At 39.0% G+C, this 25,844-nt stretch overlaps 2 protein-coding genes across 9 annotated transcripts; one reads left to right on the forward strand and one right to left on the reverse strand.

Annotated features, from left to right (window-relative positions):
- The first annotated feature begins 11 nt into the window (after positions 1 to 11).
- LOC123973257 lies at positions 12 to 13,243 on the forward strand. 8 transcript variants are annotated; one of them, XM_046053120.1, is made up of 25 exons: positions 12 to 204; positions 289 to 351; positions 458 to 509; positions 1,183 to 1,242; positions 1,621 to 1,742; positions 1,852 to 1,922; positions 2,368 to 2,478; positions 2,636 to 2,752; positions 2,945 to 3,105; positions 3,374 to 3,432; positions 3,549 to 3,649; positions 3,736 to 3,809; positions 3,936 to 4,091; positions 4,726 to 4,954; positions 8,737 to 8,831; positions 9,048 to 9,169; positions 9,277 to 9,407; positions 9,845 to 9,982; positions 11,344 to 11,438; positions 11,544 to 11,596; positions 11,705 to 11,835; positions 11,940 to 12,019; positions 12,111 to 12,266; positions 12,490 to 12,718; positions 12,816 to 13,243. In XM_046053120.1, exons 1-25 carry the CDS (start codon positions 81 to 83, stop codon positions 13,041 to 13,043), a joined length of 2,958 nt encoding a protein of 985 aa, XP_045909076.1. In that variant the 5' UTR covers positions 12 to 80; the 3' UTR covers positions 13,044 to 13,243. The 8 variants fall into 8 exon arrangements, with proteins under 8 accessions (XP_045909076.1, XP_045909071.1, XP_045909072.1 ...); XM_046053115.1 differs by having other exon boundaries at positions 12 to 351; XM_046053116.1 differs by having other exon boundaries at positions 12 to 351; positions 9,060 to 9,169.
- On the reverse strand, positions 13,156 to 24,728 carry cog3 (component of oligomeric golgi complex 3). The gene is made up of 23 exons (XM_046053124.1): positions 24,508 to 24,728; positions 24,082 to 24,228; positions 23,933 to 23,994; positions 23,128 to 23,293; positions 22,550 to 22,624; positions 22,048 to 22,140; positions 21,603 to 21,728; positions 21,401 to 21,481; positions 21,268 to 21,311; positions 21,029 to 21,155; positions 20,257 to 20,348; positions 19,885 to 20,024; positions 18,755 to 18,915; positions 17,756 to 17,864; positions 17,552 to 17,670; positions 17,330 to 17,419; positions 16,615 to 16,735; positions 16,238 to 16,326; positions 15,981 to 16,115; positions 15,434 to 15,509; positions 15,132 to 15,259; positions 14,415 to 14,513; positions 13,156 to 14,246 (listed from the first exon to the last, which is right to left on the reverse strand). The coding sequence occupies exons 1-23, from the start codon at positions 24,676 to 24,678 to the stop codon at positions 14,217 to 14,219; spliced, it is 2,481 nt and encodes an 826-aa protein (XP_045909080.1). The 5' UTR covers positions 24,679 to 24,728; the 3' UTR covers positions 13,156 to 14,216.
- Positions 24,729 to 25,844: the final 1,116 nt, after the last annotated feature.

The following is a 25,844-nucleotide window of genomic DNA, read 5'->3' on the forward strand; positions in this document are numbered from 1 at the left end:
GATACAAATGGAACCGTGCAATATTCAGTGAGTGTCCTCTAGAGATTTTACTTCTGTTGACATATCACATTTTTAAAGACATGAGTCAGTCTCCATCCTACTGGAGAGATGGTGCCTGTGCATCTCCTGAGAGTCCTGAAGAAGGTGACTTCTCCCCTCAGCAGCTTTATCACAACCTGAAGAGCCTGGAGGAGCACGAGACATGTGAAGACCAGAAAGATCCCATTGTTAATATCATACCCGACAACTTCGGCTGTCTTTTGAACTCTCAAATCTGTGCTCCGCTAGCGACAAATGACCTTGGGAAACTATGTGCTGGCGTGCTTCCAGAAGAACAACTGCTTAAGAAAAGTGAGTTAGTTGAGTTTGAAATGAAAATGTGTAATAACTGTTCACAGCCAGGCTGTCTATGTACTCTTCATTATTTATTACATATAAACTTTTTTTCCCACAATAGGCCATTGGAGAGAACCATGGTGCTTCAGTACGTCGCCTATAAAAAAGAATCTGTAAGGAACAATTTACAGTAGCGTGACTAAAAGATCTATAAAATGTTCATTTAACATTCTCTTAAGAAGTATCTTTAGTGACCATGTCATTGACCTATTACAATTTAATCTCCCGCAGTATTTGTATTACTTCCTTTTACCCACATTTTGATGTGATATGCTGTAAAATTGATCTGAAACCAATTTGTGATGCTTGTTTTCACTAACGCCACCATTACTGCGATGGCATGGTCAAAGTGAGTGCAGGTTTCCTTTGAAAATATTGGATGGTTGCGTTGATTACAGGTGTCAGTCACCCCCTTCCGATGAATAAAAGTGGTCCAAGAAGTAAACATTATTCAGACTGAAGTCGGGTTATGACGTTGGTTTTAGGAGGGGGAAAAACGTAACATTTTGTTATCAATCAGCAAACTTGCAATTCATGATTTCCACCCCAACAAGCATTGGGTATTTCAGTGTAACCAAGTGTATTTCAGGGCTGCAATGAGGCATTAAAGCACCACTATTGAAATGTATCCCCCTCACTTCCCTTGTTAGATATTTATATCTCAGCAGGCAGCTGTTTTTACCAATAAAGCTCTGATAAAATCACTGACCAACCAAGCCAGCACCAAATGGCAGACAGATGAAGTTAGTGACAAACACTAGCTTAACACCAAGATATTTTCTAAAGGATTGATAAAGAGAAAAACGGAGCTGACAGGAGAGTGAGCATTGGACTGGCATTCATCAGGTAAACAGTAATACTTCAAATGTCCAAAGGAAGACTAAAATCAAAGGCAACTGGATCTTCAACCAAGTCCAGTTGGCCTTGATTTTAACCTTCATTTGGATAATTATGACCTGGATGACTGAGAATCTTATTATAATCTCCATATTATTGTTGCTCAATGTCCGCTGAATGTGTTAAGACGTGACTGTTTGCTAACAAACGTGAGACCAAAACAACTTTATGAGATGGTAATACATCAAATGTATGACTTTTCTTTTAGCTTTTTAAGGGGTTCCTCTACCCCCAAAAAATCAATTATTATAGCTGTAAGATTAATAGACTTGTTCGGGTAAAGCATTGCTGTAATTCTTTGTCTCGTGTCTCTGTTCTTCTGAGCAGTTCGGTCTCACCAGAGTTCATAGAGGTACGCACACTGGATGGAAGATTCATTACTTTGGTGAGCACTCAGACCCAGACAGATTGGGAGTGGGTGGAGCAGAGCCTCTCTTTCAGCTGTCAAGGTAAGCCATGTCATCAGTTTGGATGCAAAGGGGTCACCTCTTCCTGCCCCCTCTTGCCTCTCATGACTTAGACATCTGTCAAATTCCCAATTATTTCTCTCTTGTGCAGTTCAAAAGGAAATTGAAGCCCTCCTGTTGTTGCAAGCAGAGGTGGCAAGCACGGACACTGATTCTTCAGAGGTAACCTGCTCATGGAAGAAAGCATGTTTTAGTTATAGTCAAGTGAAGTCAATTTTGTTTACGCAGCTCAAAATCTGGCGGTTGAAAGTATGTTTACTCATGTCCAATTTTGAGGTACTTTACTTGAGTAAAGTAAGTTACTTTGCAGATTCAGGTAGCAATGTAAATTAGTTAAAATCACCTTTACCAGGTGCAAGTGTAGGTGTAGATAAGTGATTCTTATAAATTATTGCATCAACAATAATACAATAATGGTATATGAAGCATTCTAAAATTGGCCGTTGTGCATAATGACATTTGGTACTTTCAGTTTATTTTAATAGTAACTCTTTTGTACTTTTACGTAAGTAAAATATTGCCTACATGACTTCTACTTCTACCAGAGTATTTCTACACTGTGGTATTGTTACTTTTACTAAAGTAAAAGATTGGCGTATGTCTGCAGGAGTCAGAGGATGAAAAGATGCTAAAGAAGGAGTATGATACACCCTGTGTGGGTCCACCTCGTCTCATAGCATTCAAGCCAGAGCCAAAACAAACTCCTCATGATGGAAAGGTACCGTCTACTTAGTCCTGTTACTCTATATTGCCCACAGTGCCTGGAAATGACAGTGATGGCCTTTTTTCATTTCCCCACAGTAATAGCAGCATGTGGAGGCTATAATATCAGAGGTGGAGAGGTGATTGTGAATCTGTTTTTTGCTGCACTGTAGGTTCCAGAGGTTGAATCTAAACAGGATGTGCATTTTGCAATGTGTGACTATTGCCAGCAGCTCTGTCAGCCCTTTATACACAGTGAACTGCTGGGAAATGAAACAGACTTTGAGAGGGTAAGTGCAGCTTGTTTACCTCCAACAAGAAACTGAAAATAATTCATTGACTAAATTACTGTTCAGATAACTTTTCCCGAATAACAAAATTGTCTCCATTTGTGGTGGGAAAGGCTTCACGAGGAGGAGCACTGCAAGTAAAAAAGAAAATAAAGAGAAATGTTTATTGTAGTAAAATTTTCTTTTATTCAGCTCTTTTGTTGTGAGCAAGCTAAAAAAATCAGAGCGCTTATCCTGGAAGAGAAAGAAAAATTGGCACAGAAGGAGTCACATAGAAAGATTGATGTGAACCCTCATGCACCTGTCATGAGTGAGAAGGAGAGGAAAGCTGCTAAAGAGCAGGCAAGGAAGAGGTGAGTAATTGGCGTGCATTGTCCCTTCCGCATTTATTTTATTTGTTGAGGGTCGTGTGGAAGGCTGTTAAGGACCTGCATGTACAGTAACTGTACTGCATTGCATACATATTGATATTGTACTACATTGCACGCCATAAAAGCTCAAATATCTTTACTGTAGCAGGAAATATTAGGCTGCATCTGAATTTGATTCTGAACAAGCCCTTCAAGTTTTGGCATTGAAGAAAATAACTGCAGAAAATAACTTTGTCAATTTCTAATATAGGTTGAGACATTTGCAACTCCAGAGAAAAATTAAAAATGACAACTTGAAGAAAGAATTAAGTAAGTATGCAACCTGGGGGCCTAGCCTACAGAAATAAGTACAAATGATGAAGCAGTCTTTCATGCTTCTCACTGACAAAACATCACACTATGGCTATTCTCCTTTGTCTGTTCAGGCCTCAGAAATAAAACCTCTGTCAGTCCATCAACAGAGATAGATATTAAAATTATTACTGGCCTGTCTGCACTACTTAAACCGACAGCTGGTGAGCCAAAGGTATGTCTTCATAATGGCACACTATCATCAATGTATTTACCAGAAATGTATAAATAACCTGATTATTTTGTGTGTCACAACTCAAGGAAGTGATTAAGAAGTTCTACAAAAGTGGCCAATGCTTTCTCACCTTGTGTCCAGACGGAACGGGTAATGTTTTGTATCCTTTTAAGCAGTGCACAAAGTGGAAGATCAAGGACAAGGTCAGAGTACTTAATGAGAGGATACACATTTGTTCCCTTTGATAAAAGGTTTGCACAGTGTTAATGATCCTTAATAGACAAAGTTATCCTTCTGGGAAAGCAGCCATTATAATATCCTCTGCAGAAGCTGCTGACTTCACTTACATAATCTTGGAGGACAAGGACGTGGCGCCCAGCATCAAAGGCATTTTCACAAATAAAGGCCACTCCACATGCTACCATCCCAATGGAATGATATGGTAATTGTTACTCCATAATAATTATTATTATAATAATTGAAGCAAAGTTCTTACCAAAATAAGGCCATCAAGGAATACTCTCATATCATATCTTATCAGTGCATCAGCTATAGCCAGCAGCTGGTGAGCTTAGCTTGGCATAAAGACTGGAACAGGGAACAGCCAGCCAAGCTGTGTCTGAAGGTATAAAAATGTGCCTACTAGCACCTTTAAGTTATTTCACATTCTCGATTGGGAGCAGTTGCCAGGTAATGAGCGAATACGCCAGGAAGTCTTTAAAATTGTCTATAACATGTTAATTGGTGAGCTTTAGAGATGATGGTAGGTGTATTTTGTTTCCTTCAGACACAGGACAGCTCTCTCCATATCTTATGGTAGCTAAGCTAACCGGCTACAGAAAGCAAATAAGCGAATAAGCATATTTCGGCAAATGACAAACTATTCTTTTAATTCAATTAGTCAATTAGGAATTGAACATAGATGTCAAAACCCAATTGTAAATGTACCTTTGTATCTTGGACACCAACTGGTTAAGACCTCTTAGGTTTCTGAAACAGCTTTTTTTGATTAACCTGCTGCTCTCATGCTACAGGCCAGGATGTGAGTGTTGCTGATCTCTGTGATGTGTCTGAAGGTTGAATCTGACCCCTGTTGGAGGTCTCTGCCTCAATGAGACAGGAGCAAAGAGAAGACGCTGGAATTGGTTGTATTTTGACCCGCATATACGTACCCTTCCCTTCAAGCCTCTAACCTTTGCCCTGGGCCCACATATCAGTGTGCGCATACACTCACAAGAATGCATGTACATCACCTTTGCACATCGGCAAAACAGCGTGCGCTTTAGTGTGGGTTCAAAGCTTAAGGTGGGTAATCATAAATGTACTAAAAATGCACATAGTGATTTACTAGAAGTGTATCTCTTTGTAGAATCCACGAAAAATATAGCAGCCTTCATGTCAAACTGCAGGCAGAAAATTGTCATTAATGTTTTGCCATATGTGCACAGAAAGAAAGGAGACATTTGAAAATGGACAACATGCTATTTTATTGCAGCTCATTTATCCAGAGGGCCATGACAAGCCGGGGCAAGATGTTCTGGAGAGATATGTCCAAATGAAGAGCTCAGAGATTTACTCTCTGCTTGGCCAGATGCAGACCTGCTTGTCCCACCGCTTTGCAACTCTGAGCAACATTAAGCCATATTACGGTTCCATTGCCCAGATGCAGCGGCTTAGCAGACAAATTGAAAAGGAGAAGTCACCCGAAAAGATAAAGGCCCATGTAAATTAAAAGAGAAATACAGAATTGGCAAAAGCTGATATCATTTATGGCAGTGTTACAGCTTCCAGCCTTATGTTTTAAACCTCTTCAGTATCTGGTGCTTATAGTCATTCACGGTTACATTCAGACTGCAGGGCTTGAGCTTTATATAAAAAGATTTATGGAAGATTGGTTCAATTGGTTTGGCAATGCAGACATTTCTGTGAACATCGGAAAGCAGTTCATAGTTGCAGTTTAATGAACTGAAGCAGAAAATAAAACAATTTAGGCAAGTGTGTGTGTTTGGGCCATATATACAGTATTTAAAAAGATCAACAGGAACAAATTAGTTTATACCTTCCATAAGATCTGCTGGGATGGATTCAGTGCTAAATTGATTGCTTTTATGAAATCGAATAGCTACACCACATAATTGAATGATGAATGAGACTGAAAAACCTGTGAAATCCAGTTAAATACCTCACTTAACAGAGTGACCTAGCACTTCAACAATTCAGGAGTCCAAGGTAATATTTCCAACACCTGACTTGTTATTGAAGCTAGTTCATCTTCATCATGAGCTGAACTCAAAGATCTAAGACTTTCACTATGTACACAAAAGGCCTATTTCTCTCAAATATTGTTCACAAATCTGTCAAAATCTGTGTTAGTGAGCACTTCTCCTTTGCCGTGATAATCCATCCACCTCACAGGTGTGGCATATCAAGATGCTGATCAGACAGCATGGGTATTGCACAGGTGTGCCTTAGGCTGGCCACAATAAAAGGCCACTCGAAAAGGTGCAGTTTCACTGTATTGGGGGGGTCCACAGGGGTCCAGAAACCAGTCAGTCTCTGATGTGACCATCATTTGCCTCACTCAATGCAACACATCTTCTTTGCATAGAGTTGATCAGGTTGTTGATTGTGGCCTGTGGAATGTTGGTCCACTCCTCTTCAATGGCTGTGCGACGTTGCAGTCAGGTCAAGACCCCGATGAGGACAACAAGCATGCAGATGAGCTTCCCTGACAGTTTGTGCAGAAATTCTTTGGTTATGCAAACCAATTGTTGCAGCAGCTGTCCAGGTGGCTGGCCTCAGACGACCTTGGAGGTGAAGATGCTGGATGTGGAGGTCCTGGGCTGGTGTGGTTACACGTTGTCTGTGGTTGTGAGGTCGGTTGGATTTTCCAAATGCTCTGAAATGCCTTTGGAGAGGGCTTATGGTACAGTAATGAACATTCAATTTACAGGCAACAGCTCTGGAGGACATTCCTGCAGTCAGCATGCCAATTGCACGCTCCCTCAAAACTTGCAACATCTGTGGATGTGCTGTGTGATGGAACTGCACATTTTTGAGCCTAAGGCACAAGGCACACCTGTGCAATACCCATGCTGTCTGATCAGCATCTTGATATGCCACACCTGTGAGGTGGATGGATTATCTCGGCAAAGGAGATGTGCTCACTAACAGATTTCGACAGATTTGGGAATAGGAATAGAGAAAGTCTTAATCTTTAACTTCAGCTCATGATGAATGGGGGCAAAAACAAAAGTATTGGTTTTATAATTTTGTTCAATGTAGATTACACAAGTTGTACATGTCTTCTACTTTATAAGAACACAAACAGGGCAGCAGCAACAATAAACAGACACTAAACCATAAACACATAGTTAAACATAAATCCCCCTCGATCCTCTCTTCATCATCCATCTAATCCCACCACTCATCTCCCAAAATCATCACATGCCCATTATCACAGTTGAAACACCACTCTTCCCATCCTGCCTAACCAGTAATTACTTGGCGGATTTATTATAATAAATCCAACTACTGAAAAACACCAAACAATAATAATAACTGTTCATCTGCCCCCCATGCATGTTATGTTACTGTATTGTCATACCATTGAGTCAGGCATGTCCCCAATACCGAACCTAATGCGATCCTGGTATTATGTTGCTAAGGATTTTTACAGGCAAAAAGCAAAGCTTCCTTTGGGCCCCTTGAGTAAAATGGCATGAGATTAAGTTTTTAATTGAATATTCAGATTCTGTATATTTTTTCTAATTTATTTAGGAAGTAAACACAACATAATGTATTAGCAAATGCTAAATTACATGCATTAGAGAGCAATGCTTTGTGGTGTAAAGCGTATCAATATACAGCTATAGTATCGACAGAGTCTGAAGCAAATGTTGATGGGTGCTACTCTGCTTGGTCTATTGCAATGTCTTTTCATATTGCTGTCATAATGTTTTGTAAAAGTAAAACTACCATGCTGAACTGAGATGGTGAATGTGGTGAACACTATACCTGCTAAACATCAGTATGTTAACATTTCAATTTTGAGCATTTTAGTTAGCGTTTAGAACAACTCAAACACATGATAGCATTCTTCACCAAAGGTTTAGTAGAAATTCAAGAAAAAAGTAAAGGCTGTGAGAGACAGACAGGGATGATGTACGACAAAAGCTGCAGTGCTTTCCTGGTCAAAATGAAACCCCAGGATTCCTGTGATAAATAAACCATGTTAGTAACATCCCTTATTAAAACAAAACAGATACATTGCTGTATACATTGCTGTATACAGTGCTTTCCAATCACCATATTCATGCTTTGTCAACAGGTACCTATAGCTGTATATTGAAAATAAACACAATGAGGTCTGATCTTCATTTGAATGCATTTTCAATTTACTTGTGGCTGATGGCGACATTATTTTGATCTGCTATAACTAGTCTAGTCTTCTAGACAATTGCAGACTTATGTAATGATTTATTTCCATTATCTAGTTACTATATATGGCTCACTGGAAGGCTGTTAATTAGTGTTATTCCCAGACCGCTAAATTATTAAGCTCATTCTGCTACTGAATGTGAGTAATATGGCAGATTTACACTTACACATACTGAAAACACACTACAGATATATAAATATTTTCTTTCTTTCCTTCTTTACTCTGGAATTTGCTGTTTGGCATGAGCATAAACACACAATAATTCTGATATTTTTAAGAAAATATACTATTCTATCTGGGATAGGAAAGTGCCATTGAAAACAAAAAAATATACTGTATACATATGATAAGATGAGATGTAGTTTAACAATGTAATGTAATGACTTGAACAACCAAAAGTAATGGCAGGAACTATATAATTATAGAAGAAAAGAGATCAAGGAAGAGGCAGATTTAGAAGAACCTCAGTAGTTTTCTCTCATTTTCTCCAATTTCTGTTCTACCATAGAACCAGTTTCTTATTGTACTATGGTTGCTATGGTACACTAGAAGCAAAACATTGTTTTTATTTGGGAATTCTGTATTTGATTCAAATTGTTTTGTTTTTTTGTGGATTCTCTGCTTACCTTTTTCACAATGAGTCAAGAACACCAGGAAGGTGAAGATGCAAACACTTGACCAGCCAGGCACATCATCTGAGATGGATTCAACAACAAATCCTGGGCTTGCAAACAAAAACAGGTTAGGAAATGAATGCCACAGATTGACAGACTCAAAAAACTGACTTCAAACATGAAGTTGAAATCAGGGCATCTGATTCAGTCTAAAACAATTAACATTATGCTTGCCACACAGTAGGTAGTACTTATTGCAGGGCAGGTATTGGACTGTAATATATGGTACAGGTGCTTGAGATACCCCATGTACATGTTTGGGCTTACTAATTTTATAATAAAGAACTGGTTCCAGTGTAAGCTCATGTGAATATCTGACAATCCATGCATTTGATGGGAGAGTTGTCACCAGAGTCACAGTTGGTACACAGACTAACTGGAGAAACGAGGGAGAACACAGTCAAGGTACCGTTTCTTCACACTTCATGCTAATTATGAATCTCTGACCTTGGTTGGTAAATGGCTGTGAATGTCTTGAGATAATTATGAATAATTTATTTTTGTATCTGCAGACTATGAATACCCAAACCAAGAAACATCAAAAGCTCCCCACAAGAATTTGGGGTTGACATCTGGGCAAAAGAGTGGGTTAAGGCAGGGTAAATACCCACAAGATGGTTTACAACGACGAACTACGATGAAGGTTATTATAGCTTATAAAATCCCTCTCTCTCACACATGCAGCAATGATGTCCTTGGCAAACTAAAAGCTTTGCTAGGACACTCGGAATACAAGAGGTTTCTCTGAACTTGACTGAGTATTCTCATGTCATTAAACTAACATTTGAAATGCACTTTGTGGAGGGACCTTAGACAAATGGTGAATAGAAAACATTTGCATATATGAGCTTTTTGTGTGTTTTAGAGATGCATTTACAATTGGCAAAAAAAACCAACTGAATTTGAGTTTTCATTGCCTTGTCTATCCTTGTCACAATGTAAGTCTTATCTTGTGAAAGATGATATGACATGGTATCCAGAGACATGGCGTTTCACAGTTTTTGATTTATTCATGAAGCACAAGTAAAAGACCTCAAAGAATTTAATAAATTATGAAGCGTCTTTGTTTTTTCTCCTCAGAGCGTTCCTAAAAACATGAAGTCTGAGTTGGAGATATCCCCAGATAATGAAGTGTTGGATTCGCTCAGCAAGGAAACTCCCCAAACTCCTACAGCCTGCCAAGGAGAAACTGAGGAGTCTTTAACTAATCTGGACAAGGTATAGGGGGGAAATGACACTTTTAAACCGCTCCTTTTCCTCTTCTCGTAGAAATATGAATTCCTTCATGGGACATGCAATTAGTCTGCGTTTGTCTCATAGAAAACTTACCTGTCACTACTGGTGCTTGTTTTAAAACATGCCCGACTCTAACATACGTTTTGAATACCTCATTAACTGGAATATTTGGACACCTTTTGTTTATGTAGTTTTTATGTCTTGGCACTGGTAGAGATACAGGAACGCCTTAAGGGAATTTCTTCAACTTCGGCACAAATGTGTACATGGACTTAAGGATGAACTTAGTAGAATTTGGTGGTCAAAGGTCATGACCTCACAAAACACATTTTTTGGCCATAACTCAATACAGTTGGTCCAACGCTGAATAGGAAACACTTAAAGGTCATTGTGACCTAAAAATATGTTGATTGAGATGACACAATGAATAAACAATAACTGGCACAGTAGCCTACAGGCTTGCCTCCATCTTGTCTATTCTGCTTTTCGTTTTCTGATTCATTCTGATCTGCGAGTGTCATCTGAATCACGCGACTGTATTGGAGCGCGCCTACCTGTACTGTGATCCTGTGAGTGAGTGAGTTTCACCTACAGCTCATAGAGAGGCTTTGCAATTAAAAACACAAAGGAGAAAACATTTTGTCTAGTTATTCCTGTTTCACCAATACATCTACGATATTACTTAATTGATCACTTCAACAATGTATATTCACAGGAATCATATGAATCATGAATATAGTTATAACTATAATTTGGGGTTAGGGTCAGATAAATCCTAATGACTTTGGTGATCTTCTGACTTTCCTTCTAATGCCAGCAGCAGGTATTTTGGTTTACTTGACTTACCTGAAATACAACAAAAAAATGTATCCTTGGTAGCCTGAATTTTCCAGTTAGATTTTTGAATTTTGGTGTTTGAATTTCAGATAATTTGACCTTACTTGATTTAGATCAGAGTTTGATAACAAACTTGTATATTAATTTATTTTTTTAATATTGGACACTTGAATGTTCTGTCTGCTTTTGTGGATTATTTGTAAAAGTAACATTTTTCCAAGAATGACCTACTAAGGGAAATTCATACCACATGAATCCAGATTTCAAAGTAATCTAGTATACATCAATGCTATAAATTGTGATTTGTTTGTGAAAATTAAGTATTCATTGATGTTAATAGAGTTTACAATTTGCTTTGTTTCCATAAGAGATGAATAATAATAAATGTTAATAAACATTAATTGCATATTTGCAATCAGAATGCTTGATTTTTTCCAGCATTTCTACATGTACACTAGTCTTTTTTTCTCTTGCTCTCTTTGTATCACTTTTTCTGCTGTGAGAAGGCATGGAAGCTATCAAAGATTTTGCTGAAGGGTGCAACAGTTATCACTGAAGAAACCATGACTGATACGCACCCAGCGATGCAGAAAGATCAAAGGTCAGGCTCGCTCTTGTCCGTTATTGGCTTCCACCATTAAATGGTTTTCAAATTAAATTTCTATGCCATTGAACCTCTGCTACATTTTTCCGTGATACACCGCAGGTTGAAAGGTTTGGAATTTGATAGGAGTTCAAATCATCAGACCCCTAAAGCAGGTTATACACCATCGACCACAGACAGTTATCTCATGCAGATAAAAAAAAAAGAAAGTTTAAACGTATCTTTCTCTTTGTTCATACATGCCGTTACATCTTACATTACAGGACTCAAACAACAAGCATCTGCCACCTTACACAATCAACTCTCAGATGACACAGAGGACGTTTCCCTCCTCGACCTGGAAATCATGGATTCTGAAAACACGTTCTCTTTTAAGGGACATGCTGGACAGAAGGTATTGTCATTAAGTTGAAATCACAATTGAAGGGAGGCCCTGTTATGAATACAGCTGAGAGTACAGAAGCTTGCATCAATTAATAAATCTGTCTGGTTCAACAGAGCATGATGCCACTTGTCAAGCACTACAAAAATGGTCAAACATTTAGTATGATTTTACCAGATGGAACTGGGCATGTATGGTATCCTTGAAAGTGAATCTAAGTGACTACTCACTGACATGATAGCATAAATACTTCATGTTTGATTGCTCACCTTAACCCCATTTAAAAGCTATCCATCAGGACGGCTTGCTATCCTTGTATCTGCTGCACAATCAGCTGACTGGTCTTGTGCGGTGGTCCTGGAAGACAGTCAGCAGCCTCACATCCAGGCAGTATTCACCACCAGAGGACAGGGTACCTGTTATCACAACAATGGCTGTATTTGGTATGACTGGTTGTTTAATCATTCCTAATATTTCATAGCGTAAACACAACAGCATACTATTTTGTAATTAGAATGCATTTCATTATCCCCGCTCTCTGTAGCAGCATTTCAAGTTCATTTTAATTATTGATCAAATTGGCAGCAGACAAGACATAATGACCTGTCTGGATGAGACAATAAAACCCTGGGAAGCTATTGTTCACAAGCTGCTTCTCTTTATTAGGGTGAATGTGACTCCATGGGGAGGCACCTACTGCAGTGACACAGGAGATTTGAAGAAACATTGGAGATGGCTGGACAATCAGCATCATGATCATGTTCCTCCCTGGCAGCCCCTCTGCCTGACACTAAGTCCTCACCTGAGCATCCGCATTCAATCCCAAGAGCACATCTGCATCGCTTTCACCTCTGGCAAATACAGTGTGCGGCTTAATGTAGGGGCAAAATTGAAAGTAAGTTTGTCTGGCTTGTTGTATTAGCTAAAATACAAGGGCAGAGCCAATTTTAGGTTCAATCATTGCTTTGCTTTATATTTCCTTGCTGCCGTAGCTGAATCAAGGCAAAGGTCTAACGCTGCCGGGGCCTGACATGCTTCAGAGTTATCTGCAGCAGAAGAGTGCAGAGATCAATGTCCTGCTTCAGAACATCCAGTCCCTCATCACCTATCAAAAGACTGTCAGTGCACAGAAGGTCAAGCCCCAGCAAAGCCTCATCTCACAGATAGAAAGACGGCGGCTGCCAATGAAACAGCAACAGTCTGCCAAGAAGACCCCCTAAAGCCGATGATGTCCTTGAATGGCAGTTTCTCGTGTGTGAAGTGACTCCTACTGTAGAGTACCGACAATTTGAATTCAACGACAAAGTGCTTTCTAGAAAGAAAACCAAAAGATTGTCATTAACCTTTTTTTAATCAGAATGTTCATAAATATCTGTACACAGCATTTACATGGGACACACTAAAGCAATTGTTACACTGATTTTGTCCTCTTGCTTTTGTTACTCTGAGGACCACTAGGAAACATACCCATAAATCATTCAATATACAGCGAAAAACTGCCAAGGTCATCAGCCCATTATTTTACCAGAGTAAAATTATTAATTTCAATCAACTTGTACAAAAAGAAAAAAGTATAAAACATAAGATTTCATTCTGGGGGTTTTTTTGTTTTGTTTTTTACATATTTGCAATAGAATAACAAAAGTGTGGTTTTGCTCTGATCAGAGGGGAAAACCTGTTGGAACAGTGTCCTGTAGCACATCAGGCCAACAGAGAGTTCTACTGAATCTTACAAAAGCTGCTACATTTTAAAATAGAGGAATAAAATATCTTGCAGCATTTTTCTCTTGTTATTCTTCCAAATCATCGAGGGAATCCAGGCATCAGAATGCAAGCCCCCTTACTGGCCATTAGCTACCTGGCTGATGAACAACCCTTTAGTGCCTCCATTTGCACACCCCAAGTGTCCTTGTCTGAATACGCTAAATGCAATTCACCCCGCACCCTCGCAGTGTGAAAATAATTTTTACTCGAACCAATTTGGTGTTGAGAGATGCGACTGTGATCACAAATCCACCCTTGTCAAAATGGATTTCTCCTACATGAAAACAACCCTAAACATAACACCACCTTCAATTTTAGTCCAAAATGATCAACTCAGTACCCAAAATAATACCCTCCACTTTCCAGTTTGTTATGACTGCAAAATGAATTCCTGAACCTCGACATACTTGTAATTACTTGAGCCTCTGTCAGAGAATCTTTGGCCTAGTGCAGGATTTTGTTTTGTTTTTTGCTGTTAGTTCAGCACTCCCAGTCCAGCTAGCAGCTCAGGTGCAGTTCTCTGGTCATCTCGCCTAGCCAGCCTCACAGCTCCTGGTCATGGCTGGAGCTGCAACATCCCATTGCTATCCAGAGGGTGTTCACCAGCATTGCCACACCAAACTTGAACATTACTTATTCACAGACAGTAGCAGGTTAATCTGAAAGAGAGCCGTAAAAACATGATGAGTGCTCACCGGGAGAGAGCTGGCACACGTTATCAAATGTTTCTCCACTGAAGTTGCTCTCAGCAGTTTTTCGATGTTGCAGCAGTATTATTAAAACTATGTTAGGCGCCTATGGGATGTGCTAATCCCACAGTACTGTACCTGCTCCATAGATGGACATGCTATGATTTGAAGATCTTCTCCGCTGTATTCCTCCTGAAGCAAAGCGTGCAGTCTTTGGAATACTTGCTGGATGTTATTCTGTGGGAAAAGCCATCCTATTACCGTGTGCTGGAGGGAAATTAATACCACATTTCCATTTGGCCTACGTTGCCTCACTATCTTGTTTCCATGTCAACTGCAGAATTTTGTTTCTTTCTTTCTCGCTCTCTCTCTCATTCAGCTTCACCTGGCACCTTGATGAACAGTACACAGGCAGCACAAAGATTTCTCTATTAAGAGTTCAATCACAGCTAAAGACACAATCTCCAAGCCAAAATTTAAACAAAAGGCTCAACCCAAGACTGTTCTCTGTCTCTCTACAAAACTGACTGACAGGCCTTAACTGAAGTGACTAACCCTCGCTAAACAGTAAATATAAGTTTTGAATGACTTCTGATGCTGCGAGAGGTTTGTTTACATGAGTAGGAAGAAACAAAAAAAAAAACTTTCTATCTATGAGTTGGACTCTTCTGTGTGAATAACTCTCAAATTACACAAACAAATTACTGATTGGACTTTTGAGTATAAGCACATGGTATTCCTGCTTTGTAAATACTTTTAAAATAGAATAAAAGGACTCTTTGAGATTTAACAATGACTTGAAAAGAAATGGACTAGCAGCAGCACATGCTACACCCTAGCATTCCTGCCACCCACCCGGACAGGCTTGAAAAGGATGAATTCCGTGTCTCTATTGGCTAAGTACAAGGACATGCTCTGTAAAGTGCTTGGCAGCTTGCTCTTCATCACCCGGTAGGTAGCCATCACTATATCGTTGATCTTAGCTGAAAAGAGAGAAGAGAAAAAAAAAGTACTGAAGGGAAAATAAGACACCCCCCCCCCCCCCCCCCCCCCCCCCCAAAAAAAATAAAAACATTGACATGCCCTCTAGCATTCGCTGTACAAGTTTTGATGAATTACAGTGTGACGCCAGTGGCATTTCCTGAGACAAATCTTACCAGGCTGTGCCCAAGGTTGCTGAGACAGACTGTATGTGGGACCACCTTGGATAGCCATAGTTTTAAGAGCTGCAACCTGAGTGCAGACACAGTCAAAACATTGAAAAGACTTAATTTGCATCGGTGTTACTGTAAGTCATGCAAGCAGGCACAAAAAAAAGGTGTTGCCAACTGGGCTCAATTCAACCCAGTCTTGAATTAGACAAAGGCTAGTATTTACTTAAAACAACAATAGAAAACTAAGTGAGGTGGGTAGAGAAAAAAAAAAACGGCAACAAATTATTGCAGTACAATTACTGCTAGCTTTCAGAACACAATAAGATATCAAACCACTTTCGTGCGCACACGCACTCACAAATACCAATAACAGAATTAAATATCAGCCATTTTATCTTCAGTCGTCAGTAAAATGCTGAGACCTTCAGTGATCGGTTAATAAGTAAATCATTTTATAAAAGATTTATTTAAAGGTAAAAGTAGAAAAAAATGAAGGTCAGGATGAGCCGTCACTGCCTGAGGCTAACTCTGCCTTCACTCTAACAGTTACCTTGTTGAGAAACTCCTCAAGTGTCCCCACAAAGATCTGAGTCTGCTGCTGGATGAACTGCTCACAGCTGAACTTCAGGTGCCGGTCCACTTCCTTCTTAGAATCAATGTAGTGCTCCTTTATCTCTGGTGTTCCCTGGGGGCCACAGAGACAAAAGGGTTTAGCACTATCCAGTGGCGTTTCCCTACGGCAGGGTGCTATTAAAGTACATATGGTATGTTTCATAAAAGAAGCAAAAAAAAAAACAAACAACCTACCTCTAACAGGAATTCAAGTATGGCATTGTGGCTGTTTAGTCGGAAAAATTTGGGAACAGCCTTAGGGTTCAGGATTTTGAAGGCAGCATCTTAACACAAAGCAGAGATTAAATCTGGGCTGGTGTAGAATTAGAGTGCCCTCTAGTGCTACAAATTTAATATGACCTTGACTGAGATGAGGGTGATAGGAGGAGTAAGTCTGCCCTGTGAGCCATCGGTTAATGTACATTATGGTGTTGGATTACACTGTAATTTCCACATTAATTGTTGCCACTGGTGCATGTGATAGGCACAAGTTGCTTAATGAGCATGAGAATGTAATGACTGGCTTTATGGAGCTGAACACCAATGTTCCCCTCCACCTTTAATTATCTTACCTCGCGTTTTCCTCAGGTCCAGTGAGATTTCCTTGATGGCAAAATCGGTGTGAAATGGGGCAATCTGTTCACGCATTATCAGCAGGTGCTTGATCAGGAAAAGTTGCCCATCTATTTGTGTCTACAGAAAGTGATAGCACACTGTTAAATCCACACTGCAGGCTGCCAACACAAAAGGGCATCTGCTGACTAGCCAAGCTACAGAGAACATAAAAAGCACAAGCTCAGGCGATAAGGGAATATGTCTAATTAATAACTGCTGATTAACCATAGCTGGAAAGGGACGTTACCGAGACAAAAAAGGCAACTGACACCATTTATGCAAATCTAGTGACTAAAACATTAGAAAAACACATCATCAACATTGGGTGGGAACGCATCCTCTGAGATTGATGCTGCTGCTTTGATTTGAAGTGTTAGGTTGAAACGGGCCAGTTAGCAATAGACAGACAGCAAATTTGAAGGTGAGAGAAGCCCATAAATAAAGGATGGTCTGCTGAACACTCTGTAGAGCATAATAAAGCACCCATTAAAATAAACTTTAAATGACATCGCAGCTGCTTTAGTTAAGGATCCTGCTACCGGAATTTGAATAACTGAGCATGTTTTCTAAGAGTGAGCTGATCTTATTTACTATATCAAAAGAAAGGCACATTTCCAGAAGTTTTGATAATAAAATAAAAATACAAAACCATATCCATATTCTTCTCTTAACCTTGTTTTTAAGGATGATATCTGAAGCTCTAAGCAGGGACTGGATGCAGGCAGATAAGGCTTCTTGAGATAAACCCTGGAAGACTGCTCTCTGGAAAAAGACCAAGTCACAGCAAGAAACACAGGAATAAGAAATGCACAAGTGGGAAAATTATATACCACACATCCTGACATATTTTAGGATACCAGATAAATTAGTGACAAATAAAAATTTAAGACTCACATCTATGCATCTGTAGAGCTTGGACAGACAAACCAGCGTTCGTCTGACAGTAGGGTACCACATGCCGTGAAGATCAGCAGGAGAGATAGATGTCTGTAGGCTTGATGCTTCTACACTCCCTGGATTCATTGTACAAAGGAGGAAAAGCAATCAGGCAAATGACAGTCACACCAAAAATTGTAAAAAAGCAAGTGTCACACGGACCAGCATTACTGTTTCTTCTACCATCAGGATCCTCGAGCTGAACATCAGAAAACGTGGACTCTTGTGACATCTGCTTCATCTGCTCTTCCTTCAAGCTCTGAGCAATTCTCTTTTGAAGACATGAAAGGAGAGAGTTAGAAGATAAGATAGTGTTAAGTTCTAGGAAGTCATGTTTTTCCATTTGCTTCAACAACAGGTTTTTTTTAAAGATTTGTTTTGCCTTTTTGTCAAACAGGACAGAGGAAGAGAAAATGAGGGAGTGAGAGAGGGGAGGAGATGCAGCAAAGGGCTCTACTAACTGAGCTAATCGCACCCCAACAACAGGTTTTTTTTGAAGAAGAAGATTCAACTTGCAACACAATTCTTAAGATGAACAGAAAGCAGAATAAACATCTGATGAAATATTGAGAGCAGCAGGGAGATTTCATAGTAAGTTAGTGTAGATGCAGCACATTAAGGAGTTGTAAAATATAAGTTAAGACTCAGATAGATAGATATGACCTTGAAGACAGACAAATGACAGATACACTGCCACACAGAGCATATGCCTGCACTATCAGGGAGATTTGATATTAGGAAAACAGTTTACCAGTACACGGAACACATTTGAGAGCTTTAAAACATTAGTTAAGACTCATAGGCATATTTAACTACACGTTAACAACATTCACAGGCCAGAAGACCTTGCAAGACTTACATTTACATATAATTCAACTTTAAACATCAAGGCTTTGCAAGGACCGGTACACAGTTATTCTTGTTATGTTAGACAAAACAAGCATTTTGATAACCATTATCTTTGGCTCTGGAAACTTTTGATGGCCATTTTTTACCTATTTTTGACATTTTATAGACTAAACGATTAATCCAAAAAAACAATCAATACATTAACAACTAATGAAATATTAATTTGTTAAAGTTGGTTGGGACAAACTGATAAAGAGGTTCTGTTTCTGAAGATGTTACAAAAGGAAAAAACTTTCAGCATCTAAGACTTACCTCCATCATCTCCAGTTTCTCAGGATAGGCCAGATCCCCTGGAGCTGGGTTGTAGCCTGTGATATCAGTCTGAATGTAAATGTGAGTCCTGTAGACCAGCCTCTCCTGGACATCCTCCAGCATCTGCTTCACTACTGCATCAAACGCCCCCAACTGAGCAGCTACATTAAAGCACACATAGGTCAGATTACAGCTGAACCAGTATCAAAATAACAACAAACTTTGCTCTCCAGTCCAATGCATTGTCGTGAATAGATACAATCAATGAGGCCTGTAGAGTCTTAAGCATAAAGTTGATGTTTAGTGATGGGAAACCAGAACGAATGAGGAGTGAATAAGTATGTCCACTAAAGTGCTTGTTTCTGATACTGACAAGCTCATACTTTTTTAAGAGCAAGATACCTTTTGTTAAAGCTACAAAAAGTTGCTATGTCACTCTGTTCAAAGCCACTACACTCTGTTAACAAATCTGTTATTTCTTCTTGCGGAACACAAGTTGCTTGTGTATCGCTGCCTCGATCGGTTAGTTTGTGTTATTGTGTGATTTTAGTGTTTTAAAGGGTTAAAAACAGGACCAATTTCAAAATAATTTTGTCCCCATTAGTCACTTAAGACAAAAACATGTGGAAATAGTGTCCAGGTTAGAAAAATACTGAAGTTACCCTATAAGTGGACGGTCAACTTCACAAAACCCTGTAATTTTTGATAAACTCAAGTTTGTGTGCTAAATGTGTGTGGCTCTGTCCACCCGCACATCATCAATCCACCCACCAGCACATCTAAAACACATTAATTAACACGCTCTTTCTCATTTGTTTAATCCATACAAAAAAGCATAAAAACCACAATTGCCGTTTCCTGGGAGGTGATGTGACCAACTATTTCTTAGTCAAGAGTAACTTCCTGTAGTCTCCGCTGGCTGCAGTCCGGACATTTAAAGTTTTTTTTTTTTTTTAATACACGTCATATATATATTTATTTATTTCGTGCAAAATTGACAGATAATTTTGTAACACAAGAAACTTTTCTATGGTAATATATTAACATAGCTGTATCTTAGTGACTAAATATCTTACACCTCATGTGACAAGTTAAAAAAAGCTTTGAGGAGAACAAGAGCTCTAACCTACCATTGTTATAAACGTGGTCTTCCAGCATCTCATTCTTGAGGATACTGCAGAGTTCTGACAGGGTTTCCAGATGTATGATGTGGATGATTAGAGGCCGGAGGACATCGTAAAGGGACACACATAACTTCTCTAGCAGCTCGCTGTCAGAGATTAAATACCATTTAATTGCTTTGTACAACTGAGAGAAGTCTAAAATTACACTTCTGTTCCTTCAAGTTAAGGAATAAAGTAATGTCTAAAAATAATTATGCAAACTTGAACAAAAACATTTCAAGCAAAACTTTAAATGGCTCTCATTTTGAAGCATCACACCTTAAACAAACACATACTGCCTGCAGGTGCGCTACAAAGCCGATGGCTCTGTGTACTCACTCTAGTTTTGGTGTAGGTTTAGAAAAGAACTCATTGTACAGTTGGTGTTCATCCTGGCACACGTGAACCATAAAGGCACAGCCACTGCGAACCTGTACAAATACACATGACCACCCTGCATCAGCGCCTAATAATACTTTGCTTTGGCTCCACTTCAAAAAAGCAAACACATCCTCCCACATAAACGAACATTACAGCAATCATTAACAAGACGCATAACCTTTCGAGTTTAATTAAAAGGAAAAAACTCATGGGCAGGTGTTGCGGCTGTTGTGACGTTTGTTGCGTGAAATTCTGACCTTTAATTATAGTACCCCCCTCAAGCCAATTAGTGAAGTGCTTTTAAAATGCCACAACAGCGTCAAAATAAATGGTCTGTTCAAGTGCCAAACTTTGATCGGTTATGTCTGCAGTATCAAACTAGAATAAAAATGTTTAACCATGGATTACTGTGTCAACCTTGAGGTCAGTTACATTTTTTAACACTAGAGGAGCAGCGTAATAGTAACTGCTTCATAGAGGAGGCATGACATGAATATGCAAACAAGGCTGCATATTAATTTGCTTGTGAATAAAACAAAAACAGTAAGCTTTGGATGTCCGCTCTACACAATCTCATGTTAAACTCATTTATCATGTGCACAGCTTTGTGTCTGTACCAAACACTCCAGAAAATACCCCAGAGGGGCCAAACCGTGCATTCGTCGCAAGCTCAAAAGGTCACCTTACTATATTTAAAGGGCAGTTCTGCTTTGAAATAGCCGTGCCTTACCAGAGCGCAGTGGTCTTTGCTGTTTTGGTTGGTCAGGTCTGTAATGGTGGATGTAATGCTGGGACTGAGGAGCTGCTCTCTCTGGTTGTGGTAGCACTGATGGATTTCATCTAAGAGCTGGTGGTATCTGCTCACATCAATATAAAGAGGGATGAGTTCATTTAGCCACAAGAACTGTCGCAATAATATACAGGAATGCTAATGCTGCTTCTTTATTCTGGAGAAATGTTAATACTCACTCAGGAATCTTCTCTGCTCGCTGTTCTATCTGTTCAATCAGTGACTGAAAAATAATGGAAATGAAAATGTTAATTTTGTTACAGAAAAATGATCCATGCATTATTTCAGTGGATATTAAAACACTATACTCACTCTAACTTTAGGTGCAACTGCTCTAAACTTAACATAGTAAAGAGTAAAGGCATTGTCTGCATTAGTCAAGCCCATTGGATCCTGGGGGAGACAAAAAAACCAAAACCAATCAAGTACTGATATTGGATTAGCCACATACAGTACCAATGCCTCTATACATGGTTGTTGACTGCGTTAGAGAAGAAATGTGACTTTTCCTTACCCTTTTCGTTAACTGGCTTGTGAGATTCTGCATAGTGTTTACAATGTGGATCTTCATGAAGTGCATAGCTTTAGATAGACATTGTTTAAACTTAGCCAAATAAACTGGATAGTCCTTGAAATTGGGCTGCAATCAACAGAGATAAGCAAGTGTTAGATCGCTTTAATTGTAATCACGTACCATGTGCTGCAATGCATAAATCATACTAGAAGGGTAGCGGTCCTGTAGTTACAACAAGTCAACAGTCTATTATCACAGTCCCACTGACTGAAAAAGACTGAAAACTCTTTGTAGCACAGAAGGTATGAATATGCATTATTCCCATAGAAGGCATTCAGTCACACTTACTGCTTAAGAGCATAATTTAGTGTTTAATTATTCTATCTATAAAATGAGATCTGCACAGACAGAACTGAAAAAACTGCAGAGGGTGCAAGCTACTTACATGTGAAGAAACATATTCAATGCAGTCATCCAATTTCGAAAGCATTGGTATAAAGCCTTCGCTATTTACAGACAAGGTTGGTGAGTTCAGTTTCTGCAAAGACAAAGAAAAAGATCTTCATTACAATCTTCAAGCTCTTGGTCTTCATAATTAAAAGACTGTTTCATTTGGCAAAGTCACCACTGCCAGAAATGTAGTACCAGTTTTACAGATTTTACTTTAATATTTTTATATTATGTTTAAGGTTGAGAAAGTGAAACAAAGATTTAATTTAATAAAACATTTTAGAAATAATTATGTAAGAAATGTAGCTGACATCCATGTTCTTCAGAACAATGTTTTTATCTGGGACAACTGCTGGTCTTTAATAATTAAATATATTATCTAATTAGAAATTAATAAAGACATCATTTAAAATGTATACATTTAGTTATCAAATGTGTCAAGATGAAGAAACCAAACCAAAAAAAAAAAAAAAAAAAAAAAAATATAAACAGCCTACCGTGTTAATGTTTTCTAACTCATTAAAATATGACAGTTTCTGCTGTATGCTCTCTGCCAGGTCAACAAGCTCGGACTGCAAAGAGAGAAAACAACAAACCACAGTTGACACAATGCGGCATGACAGTTTAATTTCAGTTCAAGTTCAGTTCAACTCGAATGGTCCAATCTACATATATTTGTGAACATAAGCAGCTATCTGGGGGGGGGGAATGAAAACTGCAGCGTCAATAAGACATTAAGTATGCCACTGAAAGAATGAGCAGAGCAGAATGCTTGTTAGCAATTTATATTCAGACAAGCTTTTATCTATGTCATGCTGTTCTGAGCCAGATAGTGTAATAGCCATCTTCAGTGAGTCCTTTGGGTGTTACCACAGTTGTTTTTACACAATTTCCCAGTTTAGAACAGCTCCAGTGTTTAGAGCATACAGACATTACAGTAGTTTATTGGTTTGAACATTCTAAATACTTGGCCAGTCCTGGACTATACGAACAATACATTCAGTTGCGTTACAATTTTAACATTCTCTACTCATCAAATCTCAGCAATCAGCCTGGGTTAATAGATGCAGCTTACCTGCTCTTTTAGGAGCTGTTCACACGCCTCATGCAAGGTGCCAGTCTTATTGGACACAAACAGATACTGCTTCTGAAGAGAGTCCAAGTGCTCCAGAGCAGCACTGACATCTTTCAGAATAGCATCGCATTGTTCCTGGTAGCAGTTTAGATCATCTCTGGTTTTCCTGAAGGGAAGGTAGACACATTTTCAGTTTACTTACCCAAAGACTTGACGATGCAGTGAAGCTACCTGATGGTTTGCATAGCAATTTGACTATGTTTTAACACGAAGCAGAAAAAACGCATTTTGCATTTTTTTGAAACACACAGCCTGGTGACTTGAGATCTGTCACAACTGTGGCCACTTTCAAAACTTGAAACTTCTCCGCTGGCATATGATTCGCTACTGTATGTCTGTAGCTGTCGTTTATGTCTAGCTAGCCGGATAATCATACTGAATTGGCATTTATTTCAACTTAATTTGAATCGAAAAATAAATGAGAGATATGGGCAGTGATTCAGAGCTCTGAAACCAGGTTAGATTATGATGTGTGGAGCGGATGTGGGATTTAACTGGCTTTGGGTGGGTAGGTGGGTGTGGTGAACAGGCATTTTAACATTAAGCATGTTAAGTTTACTTGTCATGAAATGTTGCTATCAACTGTGAACAACACTGCTTTGCCTTGTCTGAAAGTGGTTTGTTTCAGACTGATCCTTTCAAGAAACAATGTTCTACGCCGGCCCTCTACTTAACAATCATGTGGCCAATACATGCAGTATGACACCACAGAGTATGCATGAAAAGCACTTTGACTTTTACGCACCTGTATTTTACGTTTTCATCCTGGTCCATGTTTGACTGTAACTTGGCAAACCAAGCAAAAAACTGCAACACAAATTGGCATTGTATTAAAACCACACATCTTATTATGGTACCGTACAGCTCTGTTCCCTGCTGGCAAAGACAAGTCACCTGTTGTGCAGTCTCTATCCTGTCATTCTCCATCTCAAGCATCTGGAAACCCTTGAGCAGGACGTCCTCTGTTGAAGCAGGCACGGTCGCCGTGAAGGGGGACTGCAAGGACCGCGACGAAAGGCTGCACAAGTCCTCAATGGGCAACTGCAAAATAAAGCAGAGCTCTCTCTGTTTCTAAACATGCCCAACAACCCTTCATATGAAGCTAGCTGAACGGCTTGACGTGGCGTAAGTACAAGCCCGCTCCTTAGCCTATAACCTAACATTACGTCATATATTAATTTTAATGTCCGGTTTACATGGCAGAGAGGTGAACTAAGTTCATACAGAGGAAGCCTCGGGGTTTGGTTAACCTCACTGACGTTTAAAAAGTAAGTTAGCAACCCTGTTAGCTAGCTAGCTGGCTCCGAAGTCACAGCTCACCTCTGGCGGGATAGAGAGCGTTTCAGCTGCGGCTCGTATCTCCAGGACAGAGTCCGTTTGTTTCTCCGTGAGGGGAGCCATGGCGTCGGTGCGGCGATCCCATAATGACAGTTTCTCCCGGGTTTCCTTATCTGTTAAGTCCAGGAGAGACTGATCTGTGAACGCCATCATCACTTTGTATAGCACCAACGTCAGCAGCAACGCGCAGGTACTTCCTGTTCCGGGAGCGTGGGCGGGGCTTGGTGAAGCCAATGATCAAGTTACAGTGCTGAGTTTAATAATCCACAGTCTACGGTTCAATCTTCATGGACTGGATAAAACCTTCCACTTAATCACATCTCAGAAATAGTTCAGTTTTAGGGATATGAAGGATAGAAATGTGAAGGAGTAGACTACTACTATTTTTGTACCAATAACACAAAGAAAAAAAAAATACTCTGTCATAAGTGAAAGTCCTGTTAATTATTAAAAATCCTACTAAATTAAAATACGCAAGTGTTAGCAGCAAATTGTACTTACATTATCAAAAATAAAAGTGCTAATTATGGATAATGGCTCCTTTCCAAGTTTCACATTTCTGATAAATTTATTAATGGAATTTTTTATTCCTGCATTATTAAGCAACATGAACCTGTTGCTTAGACAAGGTAGAGCTAATTTCAATCATTGTTTACTGTTGGATAGTTTAATCTATAACAATGCATATTCTATAAACTGATCACATGTTTGACACACAAAATATTGGTCTGAAAAGTAACTAATAACTACAGCTGTCAGAAAAATGTAGTTAATAGTGTATTTCCCTCTGAAAAATAAGTATAAAGTAGAGTAAGATAGAAATACCCAAGTACCTCAAATTTGTACTTAAGTAAACATACTTAGTACATTCCACCACTGCTTTTCATGGTGATGCTGAAAAACAGAAACTGCTTTATTTGTGTGTGTTTAGTGTTTTTATTCTGACATGCTTCATTCACACACCGTATTTGGTTTTCATTGTATTCATAATTTGATTTATTTCATTTAAAGTTTTTGTTTTTAGTCTCATGTTGGATTGAATTTGTGTTTTTGTTGTGTCTTTTTCCCCTTTTCTTTCTTTTCTTTTCTGTTATTATTATTCAGTTATTCAGATGTAAGTGTGTTATGTGTGTGTTGTTTCTAACACATTCATATCAAATCAGTCACTTTATAATTAATGGTCCATGCATAAATAGATTTAGGTTTAAATTGTAATACATGAATAAAAAGATCAAAACAAAATTGTGTTAACTAGTTTTATTATCTTTATTTATCATTCACATATTAGTACATTTTTAGTTGAACTGCATTTGCCTCAG

Source organism: Micropterus dolomieu, linkage group LG07 (genome assembly GCF_021292245.1).
Source record: "Micropterus dolomieu isolate WLL.071019.BEF.003 ecotype Adirondacks linkage group LG07, ASM2129224v1, whole genome shotgun sequence".
NCBI classification, from domain to species: domain Eukaryota; kingdom Metazoa; phylum Chordata; class Actinopteri; order Centrarchiformes; family Centrarchidae; genus Micropterus; species Micropterus dolomieu.